The sequence below is a fragment of the Nanorana parkeri genome, unplaced genomic scaffold (assembly GCF_000935625.1).
Source record: "Nanorana parkeri isolate BGI_ZX_2015 unplaced genomic scaffold, ASM93562v1 scaffold1222, whole genome shotgun sequence".
Taxonomy (NCBI): Eukaryota; Metazoa; Chordata; class Amphibia; order Anura; family Dicroglossidae; genus Nanorana; species Nanorana parkeri.
The window spans coordinates 37,069-55,497 of record NW_017307490.1 but is presented as its reverse complement, the minus strand read 5'-3'; the positions used below and the strand labels follow the sequence as shown (position 1 = coordinate 55,497).

The following is an 18,429-nucleotide window of genomic DNA, read 5'->3' as shown; positions in this document are numbered from 1 at the left end:
TAGTAGTATAGCAAAAGTTCAGTAGACCGAAACATTGATAATATAATAAAACCTTTGCCTTTTTATTTAAAAACATGAAATGGGAAGAAATTACCCAAAACCATAACAGTTTTCCTTTAAATGAATGTCAAAATAGTTTTAAGCTATGTTTTTCATTTCGGTGTCAGTTTTGAAATTTCCATTTCGGTGCACCGCTAAAATAAATGCTTTGCTGCGTAATGTATATTTATTTGATCTGTATTCATTATTGGAAAAAAGCTTTAGATTTTTTAATACTAATTTAATGTCTTATTTGCCCAGAATAATCTGTAGATACAGGCAGGTGAAACGATGCTGCAAAAGTTGAGCTTAGCTTCAGTTTCTCCATTTTTGTTTATATCTAATGGACGAGCTCAATTTTTCCTGATAGCGCCTGGCATTAAACATTTCAGCGAGATTTACTGATCATTTTTCCATATTGATTGCACTAAATGTAACAATTTGTACTGTCTTATATGTCCAAGTTGGTGTAGGGTTTCAGTCCTATGATTACATGTGGTTTGGAATAGATCATTGTTGCTGGACATATCTATACTACATCCAGGGACGGTTCTCTTTTCCAAACCGCTTGTTATCGTATCCTATACATTTATCTGAAAATGTGATAGAAACGTATCCCTGTCAGTTAATTGTTTCCTTCTTTTTTTTTTTTAAGCCTTAAGCAGGAGCAAGCAGAGTTTGAAAATAAGATCGTGGAGCTACTTGCTGAGCAGGCTACAGAAAGGTGGGACCACAGTGCTAGCTTTTGTATATCTTTTAAGCCTCCAGATTTTCTAAGTAAGCAGTAAGGATCTGTCTTCATATCTGTGTGTAAAATGTGGAAATGGGATTTTGAAATCAAAGTGAAAGTTTGGCAACATATTTTGTGGTAGGCAATCCCTACCACTAGTTAGTGTGTCTTAGGCACCAAATCTTAGTCCTGATATGGATAGCAGGTCATATGGGCTGGAGATTGAAGCACTGAAATAAAATGGCACTGATTGTACCACTTCAGTAACAGCACCTCTCCACCACATCCTCTGCCAATAGAGGCTAATTGGTGGTATAGTACCCATGCATAGCGTGTGTTTTTTGGACCAATTCTCTTTCGTAGGGCATGTGACTACCCACTACAAACTCTGCAGCCGTCCATCCACCTAGGCTGCATCTTTTGAAAGAGCAAGCAGGAATAGCAGGATCTTATGATTTCATTTTCAAAGAAGATTTAATTGTTTTTTTTACAATTTCTTTTTCAAAAGGAAAGGTTGTTATGGATGGACCAATGGTTTCTCTATTGACCTAGGTCACCTTTTTGGGTTCTGCTTTAACTTTTCAGTTGCTCTACCTGAATTCATTAACACTAGAGTGAAGAATTAGAGATAAATCTGTTTCCACATGCTTTTATGCCCAAGCGTTTGCATTAACCGTTATCCTCGCCATTTTCTATTCAGCAGCAGGCTTTAGGGTTAATGTTTCTAAAGTACTAATATACTTGTGAATATACGGTAGCTGTCACTGAGGGCTGTTGATGATCGAAACGTTTAAGCAATCACTGGGTTTCAATTTCAGCTTTTATGGATTATTTCATAATGATATACTTTTTAGGTCTGCTTGTTCCAGTCCAGGAATGCTGAGTATTTTACAAGCATCTTCAGTCTTTAGATTGGCTATCCTGGGGCTTTGCGAATACAGGCATAATTTGCATCGGTATTGCCTTGCTCCCCTCACAAATCAATGGGATACAAAAGCAGCTCTGAAGTAGGCTAGAAGAAGCTTAGAAGCTCAAACATCTTAAATGCAACCGGATTGCACCCGACAGCATGTTGCATTAGCCCATTTACACCAGTTCTTGGCGCACATTGCACCAATACTGGCAGTAGAGTTATGGCTTGGGTACACAGGCCTCAGTCTCTGAAGTGAGTCCAATGTGGTATGTTTTTAGATGCTTCTTAAATGCTTTGTGTTGTTATGTTGCTTTGGTTTGCCTTTCAGTTGCTGAAGGGGTTTGCGTCTAGTTGCATCAGGCTGCTATGGGGAAGAAAAGTTGTTCAGATACAAATGAAATACAATGTACATGAGCCCCAAACAGGTGTTCCCATTGGAAGATATACCCCAACCTCTTGTTCTGGGTGGGGGTATATTTCTCAACAGGGAACAGGCAGAGAAACAAACATTTGGCAGAAGTTTTCATCCTTTCCCCTTCCATTAAAGACTACAAAAAAAAGTTTTGGCTAGTCACACTTGTTCCCTTTTCAACAGGATGCAGTGTTAAGAACCTTTGCATAAAGGGGTACATATACCGGTTATTCACCTCAGCGATACCAATAACCAGCTTCAACATGTGTCAACAGTGAACTGATATAATTTCAAAGATTAACCTGTCAAGACAGAAAATCTTGTATACACATCTATCATACCCCCACTTGAGTGCAGAACATTCAGTTGTTAAATGTGTATCTGGTTGTATATGTGTCTCAGGGGACTATATCTGAAGGTATATGTGCGCATACACAAAAATGATCTGCCTGTCATTGGCATCTGACAGCCTTGCAGAAATTGGTGGATTTTAGCACAGGGGTGGGGCAGATCTTTAAGCATTACACAGACTTTTCACATGCCATAATTCATATATCATCTTTATCAATTTACAGGGAGGAGTGGGACGCTGAACTGGCATCATTGAAGAAGAAAGAAATTGAGGTGACACAGGGTGCATTGAAGGAACTAGAGCGCGCACAAAATGCTGAGGTAAAATATTTCTCTTTGAATTTCGGCACAATTCAGTGAGGTCAATTCATAAAAACTAGAACAAAGAAGACTGTCTTTGTCCATAGCAGCTAATTAGGTACTTCCGAAGAACAATGTCCTTATTTTCTTCTCTACTAGTTTTGTCTTTCCTAACTTTTTGCAATTTTCCCAATCCAGTCATAGTGACAGTGCATAAAATGTATTAGAAATATACTTCTATTGTGAGGAATGTGTAAGCTGCTATTGCAGTCCTCTTTCTAGTTGCCTGGGCTCTCTGGCTTAAATACTATAATGCACAAGGCCCAGTAGCCATATGAAATATACTAAATCAAGTATATCTAAACCCAAAAACAGATATGTAAGTTTATCAGTCCTTAGATGTGGTGGTGGCGGCTGCATTACTTTTTCTTCTTTTTTCAGTTTTATTCCATTTGTTTTTAACTGCTTATCCTGCTAGTAACATTGTACTGTATCCATGGAGGAGCTATGTTATCCCCTTAGACTGGAAGTGCTTTAGGACTACGGTACACCTCCTCTTCCCCATAACACAGAGGGGTATTCTGTACTCGTATAACACTTTCTGATAACACTGTAGAAAGCACAGGACTGCAGTGGATTTCTGGCAGTATCAATATGTATTTTGCACTTAGTAATATAGATAAATAGTGAGGGGAATTTATCAAAATCTGTGTGCACAGCAACCAATCAGCTTCTTTCTTTCATTTTCAAATCTTAACCGAACAAACTGAAAAGAGAAGCTGATTGGTTGCCAAGGGCAATTGTTCCATATTTTGTTTGCTCCAGTTTTGATAATTTACCCTCACAATATTCTTGTTGTTGGTCTCCAGTGCCTGTTAAGTATACTGCAGTAGACTTTTATGGTTATTATTTCATGGTGGCTTTTATGCAAATTTGGATCATGATTTTAAAGATTTATTCTTAAAGGAATAGAATATACCCAGTTGTTTGCTCTCCAGTCTCTCATGAGGCAGTATATGTTCAGTAGTGTTACCTGACTGTGTTACCTGACCAGAAGAGAGACATGGAATGGGGTGGTGCCAAGCGCCTACTAGGAAATGAAAATGTGCATATCAGGGCCTTAGAAAAGAATGTGCTGTTCCTTTGTGGGGTTCTCTGATCTTTTATATTGGATCTTTCTCTGGGCAATATCAGATTTGGTGGTAGGGGAGCTGTGAGCAGCACAGATGTAGGAGCCTTATGTGGGGATATAATGACAGTCATTTGTAGCAGTCTCGTGTAATATGTCCCTATTCTGTCATCTTGCAGCATGTTCCCAGTCTTCAACCACTCCTATATAATTTCTGGTCATTTACTCTAATATTTCCCAGGTTCTGAGCATCTCCTGTAGTAGGCAGCCTGAAAGTCTTTTGTAGCATAACATACACCAAATATTATGTGAGGCCTATTGATGTCATTGGCTGCACTTGAGGCCCCTCATATCCAGTAGGTTAGCCACCACTGATGTAGAAGATGGCAGTACAGGCACCTCAAACTAAAACGTCAATGCCAGCTTCTATTGGATAATGTGAATCCGGGTACTCAAGTGATGCAGATTGATTATGCTCTGAATAGCTTAATATTAACTGTGTATCATAACTTGACAGTGTAAAATCAATGCAATGTTTTCCTTGGAAATATATTTTTTTCATTGACCTCCAGTCTTATTTCTAAAGGTGCTTTCACTTGAGAGCCGGAGAGACTTGCTGCTTATATCTTTAGAAGAAGCAGAAAAAGATGCAGAAGTAACTTTATCCTACCTTCGGTAAGTAGCTCATGTCATATCAAAAAGAAAAGCAACTCAAACCTTTGTACACTAGCAACACAGCTGAAAGAGAAAATAGTGATCAGTTTGTTCAGTTTTTTTATGTTGCCTATGGGACATCATTTCACTGCAAATATATAAAACAAAGTCCACGGCGCTTATTCCTGCTAGTTAGGAAACGACCTAAAAAAAAGCTTATTTCCAGCATTTTATTAGAAACAAAGCTTGCTGCAAGTAAACAATAACATTTTAGTCCACTTATGTATTCTTTACAAATACTGGTTATTTAACTGCCTGATATATGTCTTTATTTCTCCATTGTCTATTGAGGGACACAGCTCTAAATATTTCTGAGATTTTGGGTATGCTGCTGCCTCCAGGAGAATTTGACACTATTATTATTATGATATAGGATTTATATAGCACCGACAGTTTGCGCAGCTCTTTACAATATAAGGAGAACATTACAATTTAAAACAAGATGGTAAGAAGTGCCCTGCCTGTGAGAGCTTACAATCTAAAAACTAGGCAAAAAGAAAACTAAAAGCCTGCCACTTTAAGAACATAACCCCTCTCATCTCACACCTGCCAGTTTTGCTTGGTGTCCTCAGGAGAATGGATGTCTCTCTTTCTCTTCTGGTTTATTATTTTAGTTTTTTTTTTTTATTTAGTCATTGAAGATTCTTCTACTAAGAGCTGCTAGTTGATTCATACCGGATGTTATCCAATCTTGGAAGTTTCTCTAGCTAGCTGACAAAACAGAGATTCATGCTGGCTAAGTTAAACCCTGGAAGTTTCTCTAGTTGACATGAAGCAGGTCGTTTCTGGTCTTAGTACTTATGCTTGTCCCTGTGTTCCTGTTTTTCTTCATTGAAAAGTTAGGCCAGTGTTAACTGGGGATTCCTGTTGTTATGTCGGGAACAGGGCCATGGAGTCGAGAGTAAAAATGTATCATTTGATGTTTATACGGTTGGATGTTTTTCCTTCATTTACTTTGGCTGTGTGCTTTTAGACTCCTACCTGGCTAAATGCCTTCATGTGGAGTTTGACTGATTTTATTCAATTTCCAACTGTCTCCTCAATCTGATGATGCACTTGTTTATATCTACTGCACATGCAGTACAGAACAGAGATATCCAATTTTTTACTATTACACAGCCATTCTTTGATTATTCTGCTGACTGCAGAAAGTGGTTACAGTACCTCATATTTTTTCCTCACACAGGTAAGGGCCATGAGTATTATTGTGTGAATCCGCCGGAGGCAGAATTGTCAGAGCAGATTGTGTTATTAGCAGGGCACTGTGTGAAAATATTTTTTTTTTTCATTTCTTATGCTGTCTTACTGCTATTTTTATTCAGAAACTTGACATTTGTGCTTTACATTGTACGTTACAAGGTCGTGAGGTGATGCTATGGTGATCTGTGCTTGTTATACCCTTTGTTTCTGCTACAGACTTACTGTAGTAACAGGTTTTCACTCAGTGAGGAGCGGTAGCGCTTGTGAAAGTTATACAGCGGCTGTACATTGCTAACTTTTATCTAAGTGCCTGGGGCACACACCCTTTCCTTCTTTGATTAAAGGAGAACTATGGGGTCAGTGTTTTTCCCCATAGTTCTCCTTAGGGTATCGGGAGGACACAAACTAGCATCCTCCCATTACCCTAAGCTCAGTATATATACTGAGACGCCGCAGCCGGAGCGGATCCCGACGTAGATGACGGGATCCGCCCAGCTGCGTGAGTGACAGCTGACTCTGCCTATCTAGAGGCAGAGCCAGCTGTACCTGCCCCCTCCCCCGTCCGTTCCGCCAGTCAGCGCTGGCAGATCGGAGAGGGGAATCCAGTCAAGCAAAACAGAGGGGAATCCATGACAGGGGAGAGCCGTGACAGGATCGAGAGGCGAGTGAACGCCGGTATGTGTTCGCTCAACTCCCGATCTACTGAGCCGACCTGTGACAGTCTCATTGTCACAGGTCGGCTAGAACTATGAGGTGAGTAAAAAGCACTCACCTCATAGTTCTCCTTTAAGGAACATAGAACATAGATTCAGCCCATGAATGCAATGCACCTTATGTGTGCTTGTCATAAACACTATGCCATATCACTGGTACAGTAGGTGGGCTATGATAGATTCACTCAGCATCAGAAAGTAACAGTTGCCTTTTTGGAAATTCTGGATAAGCAGTTTGTGGTTCCTAGATGCTTTAACTCTCTGCATCCTTTTCCAGATGATTTTATTACAAAAAGATCTATTCCTCCTGAAGTTTATCTGCCAATTTCTCGTCTTAACAAGGCGTTGACTATTCTTTTTGATGGCGCTCCTTCATTTAAGGATCCTACTGTTGTTCATTAATTGTTCATTTTAATAGCATGTTGTGTTTCGGTTTCAATATTTTTTTTTACAATTAGTGAATTTGTTCCTCTTTCCCCTCAGAGTTGCTCCACCTCATAAGGAATGGCTTCAGCTTAAACACAGATGGGATTCTAGGCTCGCTGGAATCCAGCAAATGAAAGCAAATCTTCAGGTAAGTCTTTTTTTGTTTTATTTGGATAAGCAGAATGTATTGGGTAGTGACTTCCCTCATAACTAAAGCATACTTAGTCAAATGTACAGTGGTACCTAAGTTCACAAACGTTTCTGTTCGCGAACAAGAAGTTCGGCAAAATTTTGCTTCCGTTCGCGAACTCCGCATCGGGAGACGAATACAGCCGCAGCCATCTTTCCTGCTCTGACACTGGCCGTGGCTTCCTCTTGTCGAGATCGTGGTGTGATCACAGTTTGATTCAGTTCGCGACCAGAATCGTGGAACAAATTACGTTTGTGAACCGAGGTACCACTGTACTTGGTAAAAAGAAAGCAACCGCCGACAATTTCTCTATTTCACTTCTCTGTAATTGTGTGATGTATCACCTCATAAATGTGGTGACAAAACAAAATCAGTTTTCTTTGCCCACCCAGGATCATTTGTTTTTAACCACCTTATTTATATCTTGAACTTTATTTTTAGAAATGATAGGATTGTTACCAATAAATTCCAATATATCGCACAGCAGTCGGTGTGGTGCCTGGCACAGTGCTGTTGTGCTGATCCTCTCCTTTAGCGGGAATGCTTAGTCTGATTTCACTGCATTAGAAGCTGCAGCAAGTCAGAGCCTGCCTCATTTTTTGGCTGGAGGACATCCAGAGTCATCTAGCTCTTTCTTCCCCAGTGTGACTGTTCCTGGCCCTCCCCTTTCATTCACTGCAATTCAGCTTTTCCAATCATTGAGCATAAAAATGCATAGGAACACCCATTATTTCGCAGTGACACCTGCCCATGAAGGTGTTTTGATATTTGCATAACTCCTCCCAAGGGTCAGCCCACTACATGCATCAGGGGTAAGGACACTTGAGAGGAGTACTGAAACAGAATGCTGTGTTTTCAGGAAACCATGTTCAGCACCCTCCCATCAGCCATGATCTGTCTGTATTGGATAGAGAAGCACATAGACCCTGTGATTACATCTCTGATAAGGTTTGTTATAATAATGGGAAGGTTTTATTGATGGTGGGGAGGGGGCAGGCAGAATATAAGCAGAAAAATCTTCAGCTTTAAAAGCAGACTTGGTGACAGTTCCTACTTTCCTTTCTACCCCACCATGCAAGAGCCATTAACATTCAATAGAGTCTTATGGCCAAAAAAAGGGGGCTCTGTGTATGTCCTTTGCCAATCCTTATACTTAATGGTAATCAAAAACAGTTTTTTTCCAATCCACCTAGAAATGTGATAACTTTCTCCAAGATTTGGTTTGGGTGCAGTTTTCTCCATAATCCTCATAAAACAAAGCACAACTTATTGTGTGACTTCTACTGGAAACAACACTTGAGTGCTCAATGCATGCTGCATTCTCTATTTCATACTGTGACCTGCAGGCCTCCATGACTGAATATTAATACTGGATGACTGTCAATTGTTCTTTATGCTGCAAAATAACTACCATGCTATGTGACCATAGCTAATTATTTCTGCTGTTTGCTAGCCAGAGTTTCAGCCAGCTAGAAATGCAATGTTGCTCAGTACCATATGTGGTTGGTTGCTGTGATTCTCATAATCCCAGAGCATTTCCATTTCCCTTGTGTGCTTGTTACCTGCTTACAATAGGATTGTCACCTGTTGTACATACAACGTTTTGGATGCTCCTGCAGGTACCTCTAGGTACAAGTTTTGTTTTAGTGTTCCCATCTTAGTGCCTCTTTAAGCCTCATCATCTCACAATGACCTAAATAATGAACACCTATAATCTATAAGAAATCTGCATCGCTTATGATTCACAACATACCACTCACCAGTAGAGGGACAGAGGTAGAGGTGCAACGCATGCTTTACAAAAAAACAAGTAGACAAAATGAAAGGTTTCCTTTGCATAGGTTTCTTGTAGGTACCTACAGTTAATACACAAAGCAGTTTTTTTCCCCATGACAGGGTCTCTTTAAGATTCAGGAAAGGTCTGGAAAAGAGAAAATGCATGTGAAAGTTACCAAGGAGTTGTCAGCAGTGTGCAGACTGAGAAAACATGAAAGCAAACATGACCCTAATCTGCTTTTAATGTTTATTTCTTTGCCTTTTCAGGAACAGTTTGAGGTGCAAATAAAGCAGGTCAAAGGTGGGGCTAAATTAAGCAGCCTTCATTCAATATTGGCTCCAGATCTTCCTCCTCCTCCTTCTGATGTAAGTATTATTTGTTGATTATTTAGTGCATCATTAAACAATCATGTCCAATCATGCAGATTGCTGGTATTTTTTTTACTTTAATACTTTTTATTATACCATTTTAAAAGTTTACAATCATGTACATAACATATACTCCAATCATATCACATCTTCAAAAAGAGAACAGACCAACCCCCCAAAAAAGGAAAGATTCTATATGATAATTATAAGAAACATAAGGAAAAATCCTCATACGAGTGAAATACAATTGATTACGCTCTTTTCTTATACATAGTCTTCTATTTGCAGTAGAGTTCCCACATCATACACATACATTGGCACTCTATGCACATTTTCCAGTACTTCTCTAAAAGGCCACGGTGGTTTGACATTATTTTCTCAAATGCAACCACTCTTTCAAGTTCTTTTCTCCACTCCCCTTTTTTTGGGTGTCACCGCCGACATCCATTTACATGCAATAAGTCGACGTGCCAAAAAACAGAGCTCTCGCAATGGCCAGCTTCTCATAATATTCTATGTTTAAGGACTCGTTCAGACCCAATATAGACGTCAAAGGGTTATTACTTATCCGAACCCCATAGATTACATATATTTCATGCCAGTAACGCTTTCATTTTGGACACCACAACAAATGTATCAATGACTCTGGGTCAATACCACATTTTGGGCACTTAGAGTTCTTTTGTAGTCCTATTTTAAACAAACTGCGGGGTCCTATATGTCCTATTGACGATATAGAATTGTGTTTAACCTACAGGACGCAGATGGTGACACCAGCTGGATTGTTCGCAGCACCTCCTCCCATATGCTATCTTCTATTGGGCCCAGATCCACCTCCCAGCCTAACACCTAACATCTAAATATAGTATTGAAATCCTCCCCCTTGACGCAGTTGCTTTAAATAATTTATCCATAACCAAACATGAGCCAATATAAACATTACTAATACCAGGATGTGTAAATTGCTGGTTTATTAAGTGATAGACTGACATCACACCTTGAAGACAAGTTTAGGGTGTTGGCATGGCAGATTGGATATCGTGTAGATCTGCTGCTTGCTTTAAATTGACATTGGTAGGGAAATAAATACCCACAGCAAAGTATAAAGTCCAACACCAACTGTTTGTTCCAAAACCAACTGATAGCTCTCTTCACAATCTGTGAACAGCCTTACCAGGCTTGGGTATGGTGGTGCTGGATTTGTGCAGAAACCACAGAAATGTAACTAAGCACATGTAGCATATTGAGGTTGAAAGAACCTCCCCTTTTCCACTCACATCTGTAACATCTACAATTGAAATTAGTTTTAAATGGATTCACTGTTTTAAGAAAATATAACAGTATTCTGGCCTGAAAGGGTTATTAAACCCTCGCTTGTTTTTGCATACATCTATGGCTAGCAAGCAGTAGATATATGCAAAAGCATAAAATAAAAAAACCCTTTTAAAAAGGGTTTAAACTTACCTGTGTCACTGCGCGCTCCCGTCCAAACATCTGAAGAGTCTCGGACGGCCGCAAAGGATCTTGGGGCGGGCACATGCGCACTTCAGATGTTTGGCCGGGAGATGAGGAGAGACACAAGTTAAGTCTATGGAGCAGCGTGCACCCGCACAGACACCGTGGGACATCAGAGAAGAGGAGGACAGGGTAGTCAGCGCTGGAGGGGCATCTAAAAAGGACAGTAAAGAAGAAGTTGATCAGATTAAGAGACATCATTTAAGGTAAGTCCCTACGGAAGTATTGGGAAGGGGGGAAAAAAACTTTTACTTTATTGTCACTTTAACATATTTATACCCTTATTTAAGATCTGCAATTTAATTGGATTGACATTTTTGAATGTTATACTGTATTTACTGTCTTTACTTTTCAGTTTTGGTTCACTCCTTGTATTTCACAACATCTTCAAAACATTGTCATCTGAATGAACTCTGCTTAGCGTTATGTTATATAAAGTTAACTGCAATGAAGATCACCTGCACTCACAGGATGAAATAAATCATTGTGTTTTTTATTGAAGAATCATGTCACATATATTCGCCATATATTCGCCATGTGGTCACTATGTATGACCTGATGAATGGAACCTTGCGTGGTTCCGAAACATTGGCTATGCAATATATGTGACATGATCCTTCAATAAAAAACACAAGGATTTATTTCATCCTGTGAGTGCTGGTGATCTTCATTGCTGTTAACCTTGGATATGCACGGTGCCATCCGTGGACATCACTATGAACACCACTGCTAATTCGAACACAGGTCCTGACTGCTGTATGGTGTGCAGGGGACATCTTTGGTTGCCATGTTAAATAAAGTGACGTCATGCTGGAAAAGTATATTTTAAGTTTGTATTTCATTGTTGCACTTTCTGGATCTAGTTTCTTCTTGCATTTTTTTACAGCCCAACCTCATGTTACAGAAAATTGCTTTTGGAGCTCCTCCAATATCGAACCAAGGCCCAGCTGCTCAGTTATCAGCATTAATACCACCTCATGGTCATGCATTCCAGCAGCCACTTCTGGGTCCATCACCTTTCCTTCATCAGCGTCCACCTCTGTTGGCATTTACTCCAGGGAACTTAATGGGTACCATACAGTCAGCTCCAAGATCACCCGGTATATCCGATCTTCACAGTCCTGAAGTTTCAGGGCCCCCAAGTATAGACAAGCTAAGCAAGATTTTGGAGAAGCTGCAAGCCAGGTTCCCACAATGCAACAAGTGAGTTGTTTGAATCATTCTATAACTATATTACCAAAACCTATCTACACTTTTCTTACAAATTTAGTATTATTAGTCAGGATACAAGATTATTTAAATTTATAGGTACTGTTTATTCCTTTAAAGGTTATTTTATAGCTATTTATTTGTTTAAAAGTAAGTGGTACCAATGGGCACTGGTCAGTGCTTAGTCTACATGTTCAGCTTAGTTTTATCAGCTGTACATTTCATATAGCTGAAAAACAAAGCTGCTGGAGACTGGACACCACTGTGTGATGCTCAATGTTACCAATTATTTGTTACTATATATAGTGGAGTAGAGTATGCCAAGTTCATATGATGACAATAAAATAAAGCAGAATTTCAGGCAACAAATACAGTTAAACAAACTTGCAAAATGTACTGATTATCTGTCATCAGTCATGGAAGAATCATGGAGGCTGCCTTTGCTGAACTCTGCTTTTGAGAGCTAGAGCATGCCCTTTACTCTTTTCAGCACAGAGTCACATTAAAGGGGTTCTAAGCCTCCGTTTTTTTTGCCTATATGTACTGCTATCAAGCAGTACATATAGGCAAAAGGTTAAAAACAAAACAAAAAACCCCGCTTTAACAGCGGTTTAAACTTACCCCGTTTTTGCTGCGCGCTCCCGTCCGAGAAAACGAAACTGCTCAGGCGGCCGCAAAGCATCTTAGGGCGGGCGCATGCACAGTTCGAATTCTCGGCCCGGGAGACGAGCAGAGACGCAAGGTAAGTCTATGGACGCGTGCACCCGCATGCAGACACTACTGGATCGGAAGTGCCTGCAAGCAGAGAAGAGTCAGCCCTGGATCGGAGAGCCGCCGCACCGCTGGAGGGACAGATGAAAACATCAGGAAAGAAGAGGAAGATCGGATTAAGAGACATCATTTAAGGTAAGTGCTAACATTAAAGGAGAACTTTGGGGTCAGGGCTTTTCCCCATAGTTCTCCTTAGGGTAACGGGAGGACACAAACTAGCGTCCTCCCGCCACCCTAAGCTCAGTATACCGCGAGCTACAGCTCGCGGTATACTGAGACGCCGCAGCTGAAGCGGATCCCGACAATTATGTCTGGATCCGCCCAGATGCGTGAGTGACAGCTGGCTCTGCCTATCTAGAGGCAGAGCAAGCTGTACCTGCCCCCTCCCCATCCGTTCCGCCAGTCAGCGCTGGCGGATTGGAGCGGGAAGGGGGGAATCCAGTGCAGAGAGCCGTGACAGGATTGAGAAGTGAGCGAACGCCGGTATGTGTTCTCTCACTTCCCGATCTACTGAGCCGACCTGTGACAGTCTCATTGTCACAGGTCGGCTAGAACTATGAGGTGAGTGAAAGGCACTCGCCTAATAGTTCTCCTTTAACATTGCGGGGAGGGAAAAAAAAATTATCCTTTAATGTCACTTTGAAGGAAACCTTCAGAGTTTTTCTTTCATATTCTCCTATGTCAGGGACTAAAAAAATAAATGTATTTAATTCTTTTTTTTCTTATAGTCCGGTAAATATGAATATTGTGTAAAAACTCTGGGGGGAATTTATCAAAGCAATTACGACAGTTTTATCCTCTTAGATCATTTTTTTTTAAATGTGCAAATCTGTCTTTCAACATGTGCCCCTGTTTTCACCTGAGCTTTCACTACTTTTCCAGCTGCACGTGTTTTGCACCTGTTTTCATCTTCACTTGTTCTGGGGCTGTATGAAACTGGAGCATCACCTATGAAAACAATCACAGCTTAAGAAGTCCCCCATGACCACTTCTTCAAGAAGCGACAGTTAAGCTTTTTGCCTGGAGTTAGAAGTCTTCTTTCCTGGAGTTTATTAACCAGTTGACATCCGCGGTGTTAAACCCCCTACCCATCCAGGCCATTTTTCAGTATTCAGAGCTGCGGTACTTTGACTGACATTTATTCCGTCATGCAGCGCTGTACTGAAATGAATTTTATACCCTTTTTTGGGGACAGATAGAGCTTTCTTTTGGTGGTATTTATTCACCACTGGGGTTTTTATTTTTTTACTATATTAAGGAAAAAACACCAAAATTAAAAAAAAAAAACAGTTTCCTCTATATTAAATGATAAAACATTTATTATTACCCAATTTTTTGGTAAAATATAAAAGACGGGGTCACGTCGGGTAAACAGACACCAAACGTGTCAAGCCTTAAAATTGTGTGCGCGCGCGAAACCTCAAAAAACGATAATACCCAAAATTGGCCATAGGCGACGCTTTAAAAGCTTTTACCGCTCATCAGTTTAGTGTTATCAGTGATTGATGGCCCTAAAATGAAGGCTCTGTAACATGTGTATCGCAATTGTAATTTTTGCGCGCTGGGGCACCGGACGCATATTTACGTTTATAGGCGCGTAAACGTGGGGGAGTTAAACATTTTGGGGGGTTTTTTTCCCCTTTTTTTATATGTGACTTTTATTTTATTTTACTTTTTTATATGTTACTTTTATTTTTTTATATTCATTTTTCGCGGACGCGAACGAGCACATATAGACGATCAGCTGGCTATGGAGCCGCTGATCGCCTACATGTGAAACACCCGGTAACGGGTGTGTGCAATGGTCGGGTCTTTTCCTCCCGTGCGTGCCTGCTAGGGTGCGCGCGCGAGCAGAAAAAAAAATGCCGTCTGGCGACGGCAACCCGCTAATGCAGCAGTTCCGTCCGTTTTTATACTACGGGCGGACGGCAAGAGGTTAAACCTCATTTATCAACAACATGACACTAGCATCATAAATCTGGTGCAAATATATTCCATGCAAGTTCAAACACTCGCAATTGCTTTGATAAATTCCCTATATATGTCCCCAGAAAATGACATTTATTATCAAGGCTTAGACTGCATTGATAAAGTGTAAATAACGTGGAAAATTTGTCAAAGAGACAGGACAGAAAAGTGGAGCAACTCCCTTGATAAATTCCCCCTCTGTATATTCATTTTCAGCCAACAGGTGGAGTCTTTGGCTCCTTTTAACGTGTTTCCCAGACTATCCTTCTACTTTTCTGAAAAAGCCTGTTGATTACCCATCTCCATAGTTAAAATGTACACACACTTGTTCAAGCAGGACTCTATCAACTTGGATGTGTAATATTGTTTGCCTGTTCTTTTTTTTTTTTTTTTTTAGAGCTCATTTGACTGACATTTTGCAACGTGTGAAGATGAACCGGGGTACACTTTCTGGCCTTACTGTGGAAGAACTGTGCCATCTTGTAGCTACCCAGCTGCTAAGAGAACCTCCAAATCCATCTCTTAAGGTGACACAGGTGAGTTTCATGTAAGGTTGTAGTTAGACTCGATTAGATGTTACACCTGGTTCACACCTGGGCGTTTTGTAGCGCGTTCGAACGCTCTGCAAAACGCTCAAACACCGAAATCCCGTTGTTTCCTATGGGTATGGTTCACACCTGGGCGTATTTCAGCACGTCTGAACGCGCTACAAAACGGCCTACGCCCAAAGAAGTACATGAGCTTCTTTGGGGCGTTTTTGTCACGCGTTTCCATAGGGATACAGCCAAGTAGCCCTCGGAAACGCACGTTTTTTTACAGCAAATCGCGGTAAAAACGCACAACAAACGCGCAGATTCGATACGCCTAGGTGTGAACCCAGCCTTAGATATTAGATTAGATTCAGCCTAAATTTCTCACATCTGATTTTCTCACCTCGCATCTGAAAGGTACAGACAGTGAAGGCCCATTCAGATATATCCGCTGCGTTGCAGTGCATTAACGAATACACGTTATCATGCATTGTGGTGCAATACATCACAGGTGCATTGATTTACTGCATTAGGGTGCAATTTATAATGCATGATACAATGTTTTACAATTAACACAACACAACAATGTGTCTTTATCGGTCATCAAGGTCCCTCAAGTTCACATGTCTTTTGGCTTGTTTCAAACCTTGATTCAAACACAAGAGCAGTTTTAGGTTCCTATATTTTAAAGGAATGTCTGCATATCCTTTGATATGCATGATTGCACCGAGTAGCTGGCTGAGGTCACAGAAGTTAACTCAGTGGAAAAGACCAAGGAATGCCTCCTCTGCAGCTACTCTTCTGAGTGTTTTTGTTTGTGACAACATGCTTTCTTACACTACATTTAAGACATATACAGTGGTACCTCGAACTTAATTCGTTCCATGGTTCTGGTCGTGAACCGAATCAAACTGTGATCAGACCGCAATCTCGACTAGATAAAGCCACGACCATGTGTCAGAGCAGGGAAGATGGCTGCAGTTGTGTTCATCACCCGATGCGGAGTTCGCGAATGGAAGCATAATTTTGCCAAACCGAATTGTTCGTGAACCGAGGTACCACTGTATACTGTAAAGAACTTGCTAGGCTCTTGCCATTGAATTGACCAAGTATGGGGAGCAGCATAATATTGTTATAATGAAGGTGAACTTATCAAACTGTTTAAATTATGTTTTTTAATATATGCCTTTGCACATTAATTGGTTTACTGTTGCTAATGTCATTGTTTTCTTTTGTTATGTTTGTAGTTTATACTTTCTCTGCACTAGGGCAATCCTAAGAATTCTGTTAATTGAAATCGTGTGTAGTGATATACAAACAGAGGTAATATAGTAATTTGCCTGCCTTAATATTATTATTCAACAGCCCATCGGACATGGTAGACCCCAGTATCAGAACACACAACGAGCTTCACCATTCTTGTCTGCTGCAGCAGCATATGTGGGGCGCCCGCAGGTGAGCTTTGTGGGACTTTTAACCAGGTATATACTGTATGTTCAATACATGTACTAAGCCTAATGCTTGCTTTTTTAGTTGTGCCTCATCTGTCAACATAATGTACAGCTCCATGACCTGCAGCCCATGTCTTGCAATCATGTCATGCACATAGTGGTAAGTATGATAAATATAAGGAGTATTTTATGTTTATTATGTCAGCTGAAGTCAGTGTTTTAATGACAGTGGGTGAAAATCTCTCTAATGGATTCTGTAATAAAAATATGATATCATTTGTAATTGGTCCCTGAATTATCAAAAATGTAACAAAAAGTTTTGTCTGGACTTAAGCTTTAACCCTTTTGTGACCAAAGGTCATTGAGATTCCCAGGCCGAATTTAGCTTCATCAGGATGTTTTGGTTAACTTTACTATAACTCTTACTGATTTGCATACCTAAATATTTTTTAGATTTTTAAGTAAATATATAGCTTCTATTTGGTGCCCTGTTTTAATAAGTACCCCTGCTATTTTTATTATCACAAAGCCTACATTTGTAAAACACATTTTAAAATTATATATATTTTTTAAATACTGTTTTAGACAATTACAGTATTAAACAGAGGCATGCTGCCATCCGCAGGCTAAAGCCTTATTTCTTTCTCGTCCATTGAGGAGCACTGCAGCCATGCACCCCAGTCATGCACCCCTGCATGCAGTGCAATCTCCAGCATCTGAAGGTGTGGCACATTATGCCTGCGATCTGCAAAAATTCTGCAAGCACTATTTTTGCAGATTGCACTGGACCAGAACGCAGACACTGATGTACCACGCGTTCGTGTGCGTGGGGCATGGCTGTGGTGCCATTGACTTCAATGCACTGCCGCTCCCTCTCCCGTCCCTGAACGCAGGGAGTCGGCAAGGTTGCGATACAGTGCGTTCCAGAGGTTGACCACTCTGCAACGCATTGTTTGTGGTGTGAACCGAACAAGCACTCTTTTATCATTTAGATATTGAGATTCATACTTTATATTTGAAAGATTTTTAGGGGTTGGACTATAACTTAAACATGTACTTGAAAGAAATATGCAGACAGATACAAGTGTGATCTTCTCAGGATAGTGCTTTAGGGTCAGGGATGCAGAAGGTTTTGAGGTCCTGGACCAGCACTAGAATTGGGCATCTAGTAAAGGTTGGCAGCGGTGGGCTATTTCTTTCTGTGTGTTAACTATAAGGGATCTTGGTTTTTTTAAAGGATTGCATTTTTATTTATTTCTCTCATGATTCAAATATATCATTCCACAGTGCATTCGATCCTGGTCTATGACCAACAAAACCAATTCCTGCCCCTTCTGCCCAAACCAAAGATGACTTCAGGAGTTATGGAAGCCTAGTGTTGCTGCTGTATGGAAAGTGGCCTAACAAATGTCCTTGTTCCACAAGATAATTTCTTTTTACCCTCCCATTGAATAAATGGTGTTTAAAACAATCTGCTTTTGTGTTTTGTTTCCATATTTTTGTATATGAGACAGACATGATTTTACTGTCATACTTTACTGATTTGTTTTTTATTTAGTCTATTGTTATGTGCTTATTGTTAGATATTGTCATCTGGTGTATATCTTGTACACTGTATTCACTTCTGCAACAGCTGTTCAAGTGTGACTAGTGCTGTACTAGGTTTGAGCAGTTTGCCCATCAAGAAGCCCAGGATGCTGGATTGAAATGATCAACTTGCAAC

General features: G+C 40.4%; 1 protein-coding gene across 1 annotated transcript in view; it reads left to right on the top strand.

Annotated features, from left to right (window-relative positions):
• Nucleotides 1-18,111, top strand: part of RNF214 (ring finger protein 214) — a 24,679-nt gene extending 6,568 nt beyond the window's left edge. The window contains exons 5-14 of the mRNA XM_018568634.1: nucleotides 695-763; nucleotides 2,670-2,766; nucleotides 4,461-4,549; nucleotides 6,985-7,075; nucleotides 9,161-9,259; nucleotides 11,664-11,980; nucleotides 15,123-15,261; nucleotides 16,621-16,710; nucleotides 16,789-16,866; nucleotides 17,994-18,111. Coding sequence (XP_018424136.1) covers nucleotides 695-763; nucleotides 2,670-2,766; nucleotides 4,461-4,549; nucleotides 6,985-7,075; nucleotides 9,161-9,259; nucleotides 11,664-11,980; nucleotides 15,123-15,261; nucleotides 16,621-16,710; nucleotides 16,789-16,866; nucleotides 17,994-18,059 — 1,135 coding nt within the window. The 3' untranslated portion in view covers nucleotides 18,060-18,111. The remainder of the gene's footprint in view (nucleotides 1-694; nucleotides 764-2,669; nucleotides 2,767-4,460; nucleotides 4,550-6,984; nucleotides 7,076-9,160; nucleotides 9,260-11,663; nucleotides 11,981-15,122; nucleotides 15,262-16,620; nucleotides 16,711-16,788; nucleotides 16,867-17,993) is intronic.
• Nucleotides 18,112-18,429: the final 318 nt, after the last annotated feature.